Source organism: Scleropages formosus, chromosome 24, assembly GCF_900964775.1.
Source record: "Scleropages formosus chromosome 24, fSclFor1.1, whole genome shotgun sequence".
In the NCBI taxonomy this organism is placed as follows: Eukaryota; Metazoa; Chordata; class Actinopteri; order Osteoglossiformes; family Osteoglossidae; genus Scleropages; species Scleropages formosus.
This window is the reverse complement of record NC_041829.1, coordinates 11,694,405-11,705,525: the sequence shown is the minus strand read 5'-3', so window position 1 is coordinate 11,705,525 and position 11,121 is coordinate 11,694,405. Positions and strand designations below refer to the sequence as shown.

Here is an 11,121-nt window from a genome sequence, read left to right as displayed (position 1 = left end):
GTCCGGCCCGGCGGAGGATCCCCACACGCTCACAAACAACTTGTCTCTGTGGCTGAATGTGGACTTAATTGGAAGATAAAAGTGAAAATCGATTTTAATGCGCCCATCGATCAGGCGCTGCTGCTTTTGTGAGTAAATCTCCCGGAAGTGGACATTAACGATGGATTCTGGACGCGGGTTCATCTTGCGCCAGCGGCCTGTGACCCCGGGGCTGCGATGCGCAGTGCGGAGGACGCATCCCGTCGGAAAGGCCCGTTTTCCACCCGATGGCACGTTACTGCGGAGACGGCGCTGAGCGGACCCCACGTGGGGGGTCGGGGGGTGGGGGGGGTGCATTAGGAACATGGCGCGAGGAGGCTGCGCTCGTGTGCCCGCGGTGTACGTACCCGATCTGTGGAGCTCGTCTCCATCGTACGTTTATTCTCTAATGGGCTGTTGGCGTCTCCCCGTGACACCAGGAGTGACGGGCCTGTTCCGCGGCCCTCGGGTCCGTGATTCTGTGGTTTTGTGAACTCGACGCGAACGCTCCGGTGGACCCACCTCGACCAGCCGCGATCCCTTGGAAAGTGACCGGCCCCATCAGCATGACAGCTGCAGCGTTAATGCGCTGCTGCGTACTTCAGCGCCTTTACGCCGCCGGCACTCGTACATTTTAGTGGCGATCGAGACCAGTCGCGCCGATCTCTCCGAAACCTCATCCTCCGCCTTTGCTGATCTGCTCCTTCCGGTTGCACGCTGACAAGTTTCCATGCTACTCCAAATGCACGCACATACGTACATATCAATCGCGCGTCGTGCGAACGCACACCTACCTGGATTTGCCACCTTAGAGAAATTACACTCTTTACACCGCTTACGTCAAATGGCACGAATACACAGACGCTTTGCGCGTGACGTGTGGCATTGAACGTGCACGTTCCGCACAAGTGACTTGTGAAAACAGATTACGCACAACCGGCATGCAGCCTAAGGAAACGCACACCGTAAAGTGCAGCTCGTGCGCTACGCAGAAACGGCTCCACATGCTCCTCACGCATCTTACACGCTCCACACATATTGCACGCGCACTACACCGTGTTTACGCGCTGCTGACCATTTGGAGGGTGTCATAAAGAGGGGCAAAGGAATAAACGGGAGACGGTTAAGGGGGTGGGGGGGCTCTTTCTCACCGCTCCCCCCCGTCTTCGCACGTATGCTGCACGGCGGAATTAAGAGGACGGCACACACTTGAACACACACCACAGTTTACGCGTGTCGCTCACCCAGCAAGGGCCTAAACCCTTTCCTTGTCCCACAAGAATAATCACTGCCTGCCTTGAATGGCAAATGACTCCACCCCAGCGATTAGGGTACGAGCAAGGCCTCCTTCCGCAGCTTTTCCGCAAACGCCCCTTACATCTCATGCTTCTTACACCCCGCGACCCGCCGTCCTCAATCCGTGCGACCCGCGGGCACCCCCCGCAGCCCCTCTCGCCGTACGACCCACCGGCCTGGGGACCGATGTCCGCGAAGGCGGCGCCGCAGACCTCTTTTTCGGAGCCGCTCTTCGAGGGCGGCGTCCCGACCGACCCGGAGCGGGACTGGTGCCGTGGGTTTTCCCGCGACCGTCCGTGAGCAGCCCTTCGCTCCGAGTCACGTCACCGCGTGAGCAGTGCGGTCGGTGCAGGTGCCCGCGTGTTTCCGGTCGTGCGTCTGCGGGCTGCGTGTGCGTGCGGGAAGTGTGCGTCAATGACTCGGTGAGCGCTGCCATCGATCAGCCGCTCTCCTTCGTCCAGATTCGCCCCCCTCTTTGTTAGGCTCGAACCGTCAAGCGCGAGGCTCCCGCGGTGCCGGCGGCTCCCCTCCGCGACACCCCTGAGGCCCACGGGATGGCAGGGGACGTTTCGGGGGGGATAATAAAGGCTCGCCGACTTTGAGAGGCTGCTGAAAGGACCCCTTTGCACACTTGCGGCACTGTTTTTCCTCGGAGTCAAGGACTCGTTTCTCCTAAAACCACATGGAGTCTGTTCGGGTCGGCGGCGCCAACAAAGCGGAGGGGGCCGTGAGCGGGGCAGGTTGAAAAGGCGCCGTGAAAGGGGCTCTTCTTGCAAATGAGTGTGTCTGACAGGGACTGTTTGTGTAGCACAAGCGCTGCTTTGTCAGCGCCGACATCTCCGCCGGATAAGTGGGCAGGACGCATTTAGGGTCCCCAAAGGAGAGGAGCCTTTGGTACTGCTGGGCCAATACAATCACGGCTTCCCATTGTCCCCCCCACCCTCACGCCGCCCATTCTTTCCGCCCCTCGGTGCCGAGAGGAAGCCGCAGAATTCCAAATCTGCCGTTTTAGGCTCACGATTAAAAATGCGATGTTTTCAGTACGATGCAGAAAATACTCATGGGCTTTTGTGTTCCGCTGAGTCCGTCCAGCGACTCGCAGTGTCATGCGCGTGTCTGGTTGCGCTGAATATCCAGGTACCCTGAGGGGGGCGCTGCGGTGTGCATCGCGACACCGCGGCTGCTCGCGCAGCGATGCCCGCAGGTATTCAGCCGCCGTTCCGCCTCGGATGTGCGGCCCGTGTGAATTTGTGGCAGCATCGCCCCCTGCGGTCACCCTGGGCTTCGGCGCCGATCGGGACCGACACCTGGGTCACGGAGACAGCATCCAGGACCCCCGTGTCCTCGGACACCGTGGAGGGGCTCCCGAGAGCTTCGGCGCAGAACTTGCTGGAGGAGACGGTCCCCAGTTTGCACTCTGAACCGAGGTAAGAGCAAGGCCTTCTGGGACAGCACTGAGTATAGTGGGCAGTGAGCGGTGCACCCTGAGGACCTGGGTTTGAACCCCACCTCCTGCTGCAGTACCCTTGGCCTGGATTGGTACAGCGACAGTAATATTACCAGCTGTAGAAATGGGTAAATCGGTGTAAGTCCCTTTGGAGGGAAGCTTCAGCTCAATAAGTCCACAAGCGAACGAAGAACTGCCATGTGGCCGAGGCTCCCTGCGCCGAGCCGCTGCGTATTATTCCGTGTTGCCGGGCAATAAATTAATCGGAACTGGAAACTCGTATGTATTGGCATGATATCTGCGATTAGTCATCGCGTGCTGTTCCGCTGCTGTTGCGACACTGTAAATGTGTTTCATTATCGTTTTCATGTGACCTCATCCCCCCTCATTCATACCCCTCCGTACTCTGTCATCTCCAAGAGCTCCCCCCCAGCCCCAGGCCCAGCCCCAGCCCCTCGGCTAGCGAACCCGCTCTCACCTCCCCCGCAGCCCTCCTTCGGCCCCCTCCTCTTCAGGCAAATCAAGGGCACGCATTCTGCCCCCCTCTCTCCAGGGTCACGGGGACAGTACCTCATTAAAGCCGGCCCGATCCACAACGGCAGCGCACACATTAAATAGCAGTATTTTTCAATTAAGGCTGACGAATTCAATCAAAATTCCATAGATTAGGATGAAATGAGGCATGGGTCATTTACAAGGGAATTTAATTGCACAGCCATTAGACAAATAGTATAGCAGGCAGTGTCTCATTATCCATCATTTGGGGGCATCGATAGACAGAAGGAAGCAGGAAGGGGGGTGGGGGGCTGCGGCGATACACCCCCGGATCACTACGCCAGCACGGCTAATAAATACTCTCTTTCCTACTTATAAATTATCCAGTTTAATTAACAACACGCGTTATGATTGGAATATGATTTAATTAAACCTGCACACTAGCGAACATGACCATTCGTTATGCCGGGCGGGAGGAGCGCGGGAAAGGTACCGGGCTCGGTCCCCGGGACCCGCGTCCGGGGCGTCCGTTTTACCGGGAACGACGGGCGGGGATGCGCCGCGAGCCGCGGAGGCCGCGGGTCGAGCCGCGCAGTGTTTCAGCCGCCACCTGAGCCCGGTGTGAGAAAAGTGAAGGTGCGCAGGGAAAAAGTAATTAAAAAGTCTCTCTGGCTTTCGGATGTAGTTATGGAAACAGATTGGATTTGAAAATGTTGCCTGCAGCATCAGACCATTCAACATTATTTAGTTTGGTATGTCTCAGGCTCAACCTTTTCATCCAGCTTTAAATGTCATCCATAATTTATTCTGTACAATCCACCCTTTTTACATTATGTCAAATCGCCCCGTTTCTCTTGTTTCTATACCAACGGTACAGGCAGTCGCCAACAGCCACGCTAATGTATCATATTATTTCAGAGCCGAGTGCGTTTCTCCACTTGTGCGCACCTGCTTGTGTTGTAAAAGGGCTTTGAGTGCTTCATCTGTGACCGCGTCCACCTTCCCGTGGGGCTCTGTGCTCCCCGAGGCTCGACGAGCGCCCGGCTCGAGCGCCCGGTCAGCCGCTCTCACCGTTTCCGCGGAGGGTGGACTGTTTCTTCGGAGCGCTCCGTGCGGTCACGGCATTTAAGCTCAAGAAATATGTTTGGTCGCGCATATGAGCGTCGCGCGCCCGAAGGTTCGCTCGGTAGCTTGACCCCGAGACGCAGCCCAACTCGCGCTGCTCTGTGTGGTAATGTGTGTATTTAGGACCAGTTCATAGCAGGAGTGACTAGAGCGTTGCAGTATTAGATCGGCGAACACTCTTCGCCCGCTCCAACGTACCTTGGCTACGAGATGCTCGGGGTAGGGGATGTAAGGCCACCTGGTACCGTGGTCTACTGTGAAACGACCTGTTTAACTGCTATGTCATGACCTGTGCACCGATAGGTGGTGCGCGGCAAGTTACCGTGCGGGTCCGTTCGCACCGTGACAAACCCTGTACGGCCGAGTGCTGTTATGAACCCTCCGTCACCATTACCACGGTAAACCTCGAGTGCTTTCGAGCTGCCTAGTAACATACCACGTATTATTTACCGCACCCTACGGGGCAGCGCGGCCCCCGGAGAAGCGGAAACGGCAACTCGACAGCATATTTTTTGTCCCCGACTCTTACCTTAGAAGAAAATTGACTTGTGCAATTAATTTGTTTATTAACCGAACACTTACTCGGAAAATTAAACGTAACTGGAAAGAACAGAGCAATCTTTGGCGAGCGGCTTCGGCGAAATCAGATAAAAAAGCCGCCAGCACCGGAGAGATGCCCGGCATGTGAAAAGTGTGCTCGATGGAAATATTGAGTGCGGCGCACGGATTTCAGAGCAGCGAAAGCGCACATCACAGTGGTGGTAGGAGCGCAGGCAGGGGGCCTTAATCAGGTTAACCCACAGTGACCCCTGTAGGTGAACGGCTCCATCACAGGACGCATTCTGCACGTGCATGGAGGGGAAGCGGCAGACTTTCCGTTTTCGTCGGAAGCCTTTCTTGACCAATGAGATTTTCAACGATTTCGGTTTTTTTCGCCGGAACAGAGCCCGCGTCATCCGGAAGCTTCCATCAGTGTCCTCGCTGTCGAAGCTGTGGCACGTGCTTCGAGGGGCCTAGTAGATGAGCCCCTCTGGCTCCAGGAGGAGGTAACGCTGGAGTAGCCGGGGGATGGGGAGCCGCGGGATCAGCAGGTGGCAGTCTTTGCCGTAACGGCGGCGTACGGCCGAGCGGCACAGGTGCTGCAGACAGCGAGGTTTGTACTCGAGAGCAAAGAGCGACTGGTAGAAGGGCTGGTGCAGCTGTGGACACAGGGGAAGGGGATTGGGGGGGGGCACAGAAAGGTTTTCTCTTAAACCGTGGGATCTCCGAGCTTTTACTCCGGACAGCAGGGGTGCAGCGCTTAGAGTTGTTGCCTTGGGACCTGGAGGTATCAGGTTTGAATCCCTGCTGCTGCTACATGACTCTCGATCAAGGTACTTACCCTCAACTGATACGGTAAAAGTGATCGAGCCGTATATGGGATTGGTAAACGTACGCTGCTTTGGAGAGACATGTCGGCTAAATAAATAAATGTAGATGTATGAAACCCACAGAGGAACCCCAACATGGAGCGTTTTCACCTTGCTGAAGTTTGTCCTGTGAGTGACACCTGACATCCCGTTCTCCTTGTCCAGTCCATCAGAGCAGACACACACACAATCTGTTATAATCGATACTAAGGACTCCTTATTATCTCAGTCGCCCAAAAAATTAAGATTCCTTTTCACATTTATTTGACGCTTCTCTCCAAAGCGACTCACAACGTGAAAGTCCCTACAGGTTAGACCCAGCTGTACAGCTGAGCGATTCAGGGTGAACGCCTTGCTCATGAGAACTACAGCTGGAGGGGGGTTCAAACCCGCGATCGGGGTCCAAAGGCAGCACCTCTAACCACTACCAAGAGGGGAAAGCAGGGAGGATACAGCAGGAAACGTGGCCGGGTTCGAGCCGCCGAAAAGCCGGTTGCGGCGTCAGGCAGGTCTGCTGTCCTCGCTGCACGCACTCACAAGTGCTTCAGACACGCTAATTGGATCTGCCGAGTATTTACCAGAGGGCCCGCTCCTTGAGATCTGATTTAATAATGACATACTTAATTACTGTTACAATCAATGAGACCGAAATAGAATAAAAGGTCTGAGGCAGAGATTGTGTTAAATCTGTATTAATTCTCCCGGTTTCCTTCCCGTGGAGAACATCCTGTTAATTATGACAAATTTAATTATGAACTTACTCTCTCCAAGTAATGTGTCTAAAGGATGGGAACAGTCTGGCCTTTGATCCGCCTAACACAGGAAGTGCTTGTTTTCACCGGCCCTCTCAAGTACCACGTCTCTTGGCACAATAAAGGTAGTAAACAAGGCCAGAGGTCGCCAGCGTCTTTCCGCTGTGGGTTATCGCGGCACACTGCGGTACTTTGTTCTGACCTCTCGATTGCTGGTCAAGCTCATTTGTGCAGTGAGTGCAATGCTGTGGGTTCTCCTACAAGGTCTCCTTTTCCTTTCTTTCCTTCCTTTCCGTCTCAGCTGTGCGGTTAAGGGCCGCTCGGCCTCCCGGCCCCGAGAGCCGTGGAAGGCGGGAGCGGGACGCCTTGGGCTCGGCGGCTCTCCTCTACCTGGAAAAGGTCCTCAGGGATACTCTCCATCCACTTGTATGTGACTGGGACCTGGCTGTAGGAGTTAAACAGGACCTCCACGGTTTCGGGTGCTGCGGCGCAGGCGGTCAACACCTGCGCTCGAAAGCACACGCGACACATAGGAGAAAGGCACATGTTATGAGGAAAAATTGCGCATTGATTTCGTAAATTGACTAGGAGGAAAAATATGCCACGCTAATCCTGAACAGGGATAAAGGGCTTCGAAATGGACACGGCGGTGAAGTGCGAATACCGCGGTGCCGGGTCGGAATGTAATTGCTCCGGTGGTTTAATCACCCTCGTGATGAATGTTCCTGGTGCGCGAGGCATGTCACGAGGAGAGTAATTGCGGTGCGCGGTGTGAGTCGGCGGGGTAGCGGAAGCACTCGGGGTCGCCGCTCACCTTGAGCAGGGCCAGGGGCCACACCTTGACGGAGCCGCGGTTAAGGAGCATCTGCACCACCAGGTGGGGCTGCTGTTCCTGCTTGAAGGCGGCCGACTGCAGGGCGCAGGAGAGCGGCGAGGCCCCGTCGTAGTCGATGGCGTTGACCTCGGCCCCGTGCTCCAGCAGCAGCACCACCAGGGCGTGCTGCACGTTGCGCGCCGCCTTGTGCAGGGGCGTGCGACGCTCCTCGTCCGCCAGGTTCGGGTTAGCGCCGTGGGCCAGCAGCAAGTGGCACAGCTGCAAGTGTTCCGGAGGGAGCGCCGGGTCCTGGGCGGCCGCGCAGGCGACCCCCAGGGGGGTCTCCCCTGAAGTGCTGGCGTGGTTCACCTCTGCCCCGTAGCGGAGATACAGGCGAGCGTGGTGCAGGCGGCCGTGCCGGGCGGCCACGTGCAGAGGCGTTTCGCTGTCCTCCTCGCTGGACTGGTCCACCTTGGCTCCATACCGCACCAGCGCCTTGGCGCAGCTGAGCAAGGGGACGACAGGTGCCGTAATCGACCGGGCCGGGAGGGCGCGCGCTGGTTAGCGGAAGTGGACTCGCAACCGGGAAGGTACATTCCATAACATTCTTTTATGAATGGGGATGTCATAAAATTGGCCGTGGATGGAATCGTGCGCCATGCTTCAGAGAAAAAACTCGAGTGGAACACACACACACACACACACACACACACACACATACACACACACACAACATCAGTGGAACTTCCCCGATCATCCCGGAGCTATTTCGGAACATGCCTACGGTTCGTGTCCGTAAGTCAAGGATGAATTTCGGATTGCGTCTTTACTATTTAAATGAGCATCCTTTTCATGAGCTGCTGCCTTTGCCAACAGGTCCTTTCATTCAAAGCTTTAAGCGTAAATCAAGTGTAAAGAAAACTGCATTAATTACGACGGATCCTGAACTTGTCCGACAAAGACGACTCGGAGATGCGGCAATAACTTAAACCCCCGGAACGGAGCGCCTCTTGAGGTGACGCTCCGAGTTCCTCCGCACAGCTAATGTACCATCATTAGAGTGGCGGTAAATGACACGTTTGGCCGGCCTGAGCGCTAATGAGTGCCGCCCTCTCTGTGAATACACCGGAGCCTGTCGGAGGCCATAAAACAAAAGGGAAGCGGAGATCACGTTATTGTCATTGCTTTACCGCTCTGACCCTTTTCTTCCCGTAAAATATTCATAGAAAGGTACCGTATATTTAAACTAACTCTTGCCCAACGCTGAAGACAGGCCTTTCGCTGAGGGGGCTCTGTGTTCAGGGACGCACATCGAGGATGTGGGCACTGTCCCCAAGCGCAGAAACCAGGGGCGGGGTGTTGGCCGTCGGGTGGAACAGACTGCAGGTAATACATTTACTCCTTTAGGTGGTGCTTCTCTCCGAAAGACCTCACACTGTTCGGCTATTCACCTTTATAGAGCTAGGTAAATGTTCACTGGAGCAATGTAGGGGAAGTCCCTCAATCAAGGGTACTAGAGGTGGGATTTGAACCTACAACCTTCACATGGGAAGTAACAGCGCCGACCACTGTGCTTTCTGCTACACCCGGCAAGGTGGTGCTACTTTGTGAAGGAGGTATCTGACTAGGGGTCCTGAGGGTTGGCTGGGAGGTAATACCCACAAAACTGGCAGGTGGGGTTTTCGGGAATGAGGTGGGTGGAAAGTGACTAAGGTCTCAGTGTGGGGACCAGGGGGAGGAGAGGAAGTGAACATAGGGACAGGAGGGAAGGGAAGGAGGGTTCACTGACCGCAGGGACTGGGCAGAGCGGCACAGGTGCAGCGGCGTGAGGCCATCCTCGGTCGCCAGACTGGGGCTGGCGCCGCGCTCCAGCAGCAGCTCTGCGCAGTCCGCGTTGCCGTTCTCGCAGGCCTCGTGCAGCGCAGCCTTGCCCCCCGCGGTCAGGTTGGGCCGCGCGCCGTGCTCCAGCAGGTAGCGCAAGCACTCCGTGTAGCCCTGGGCCGCGGCCATGCACAGCGGACTGGTCACCTCCCGCTTATACTCCAGGGACCAGAGGCCTGCAGGGGCAGCGCAAGGAGGCCACTTCAGCGCCTCTTCGGCCGATTAACAGAAGTCACACCTTCGCTTACCACATTACTGCACAGCAAACACAGTAAACGCAGGAGAAAAAGCAAAAGGGGGTGGCTTTAAACAACTGGATCTCACAACGCGTATGACTCGACAGCCCAGGGATCCGTTCCCATCTCTAAAGCAGAAACAGGAGGTGTCCCTGTTAACTTGTGGAACATCACAACTGTGGAGTCCATCCGGGTGGCAGCAGTGGCGGAGCAGCCATCAGCGTTCTTCCCGAATCTTCTGTCCAGCTAGAGGCTAGAGCTGCTGAGCGAACCTCTTAGACCTCTGCGTACCTGAGGCCCCGAAGGTTGAGATGTCCTGAGCCTGCCACACCAGCTCATCCTGCTTGACCTCGAAGAGCACGTTCACATCCACGTAGCTCCTCTTCAGCAGAGTCCTCAGGGCTGTCGCATCGCCGGTCGCCAAGGCCCTGTAGAGCTGCACGAGGCGGCTGTCCTGGGGGTTCTGACGCCCCGGGCACTCAAGTGCCTCGTCCAGTTGCACGGTGGAGCACAGATCCTCTAAACGCAGAGTCCTCAGCATCCCCATGTGCCGCAGCAACCGTTACCTGTCCGAGAAGCACAGCAAGCATCTCCCTCTGCAGCGGTCTTCAGAGGGTGTGGCACTGCTGGTCGGACGTGGGCCTTTATAGGCCTTTTCCATCACCCTGCCCATTGTTATCCTATTAATAGTCCATTGCTTCCCAACTCTGGGCTCCAGATGCCTGGTTATATTTAGCTTATGATGTTGTGTCAGATGCCCCTGGAACCTCGATACGGTTGGAGGTGGGGTTGGTCTGGCCGAGGGTGTTGATGGATAGAGGCTTGCGGAGGCAGGCGGCAGGGCGGCTTATGCAGGATAACTCGCAGGAGGCTGCTGGTCTAATCACCGCAGCTGGCAAGGTCACCGCAGAGATTGTGTCCCTGACTCTGGACCGGCACCAGGGACAATATTTACAGCAGAAAAGAAAGCAGAGCTAAACTGGGTGAACTCAGGTGACACGTCGAAGAGGAGGTGAGAAAGCGCACTCGTGCTCCTGCGTCTACGAAGGTGTTTCTGCTCTAAGGGTTTGGGTGAACGAGAAGAGGAATATTCCAAGAAATTCAACTACCTCTGCAGTTTGCTCTCCCATATTTAAGTGCAAAGGAACGGATTATGTTTAAACTCTTTTGAAGAATAACATTCTAATACCATGCTGAGATGTCGGGTTTACTTGTCAAACATGTGGGCCGAAAAAGGGCCCGAAGATACCGTGGAATGAGCCTCCGTGGTCCTCAACGCGCGCGTGCAATCGAAGGAGCGGTCCGAAATTGGCGCTCCTGTTTTCCACCGGAACTGTACTTGTCTGACCCTCTGTTCCCTGCCCTTGCGGCCTTCTCACCATGGTTTTGGGTTCTCCTCATCTCGTTTGTCCTACGGCCCAAGTCTTTTGTCCCCATGTCCCCTCGATCTCGTGTCCCTCCGGCCCCTTCCGGTCTTGTGTTGCCCTGCAGAGCTCTGGGAACCACAGGTCTTCACGCAATTCGAACTATGGCAGATGCAAAGGGTTTAGATCTGATCAAGCCTGAATTTCCCAGAAGGAACAATAGTAGTAATCGTTCACAGCATGTGAATGACACGTGCCCAAATAGATTGTTTCCATTGTTGTGT

General features: G+C 55.8%; 1 protein-coding gene across 1 annotated transcript; it reads right to left on the bottom strand.

Moving 5' to 3' along the window:
* Nucleotides 1–5,394: 5,394 nt before the first annotated feature.
* Nucleotides 5,395–10,020, bottom strand: asb18 (ankyrin repeat and SOCS box containing 18). Its single transcript, XM_029248573.1, has 5 exons — nucleotides 9,765–10,020; nucleotides 9,146–9,413; nucleotides 7,357–7,861; nucleotides 6,933–7,046; nucleotides 5,395–5,580 (listed from the first exon to the last, which is right to left on the bottom strand). Exons 1-5 carry the CDS (start codon nucleotides 10,018–10,020, stop codon nucleotides 5,395–5,397), a joined length of 1,329 nt encoding a protein of 442 aa, XP_029104406.1.
* Nucleotides 10,021–11,121: the final 1,101 nt, after the last annotated feature.

Bases quoted from the DNA above. Each gene is read 5' to 3' on its own strand.
- asb18 (XM_029248573.1), bottom strand. From the start codon at position 10,020: ATGGGGATGCTGAGGACTCTGCGTTTAGAGGATCTGTGCTCCACCGTG. The intron at 9,414-9,764 runs GTACGCAGAGGT...CTGCCCCTGCAG, and splicing joins CTCAACCTTCGGGGCCTCAG to GCCTCTGGTCCCTGGAGTAT. The intron at 7,862-9,145 runs GTCAGTGAACCC...CCCCTTGCTCAG, and splicing joins CGCTCTGCCCAGTCCCTGCG to CTGCGCCAAGGCGCTGGTGC.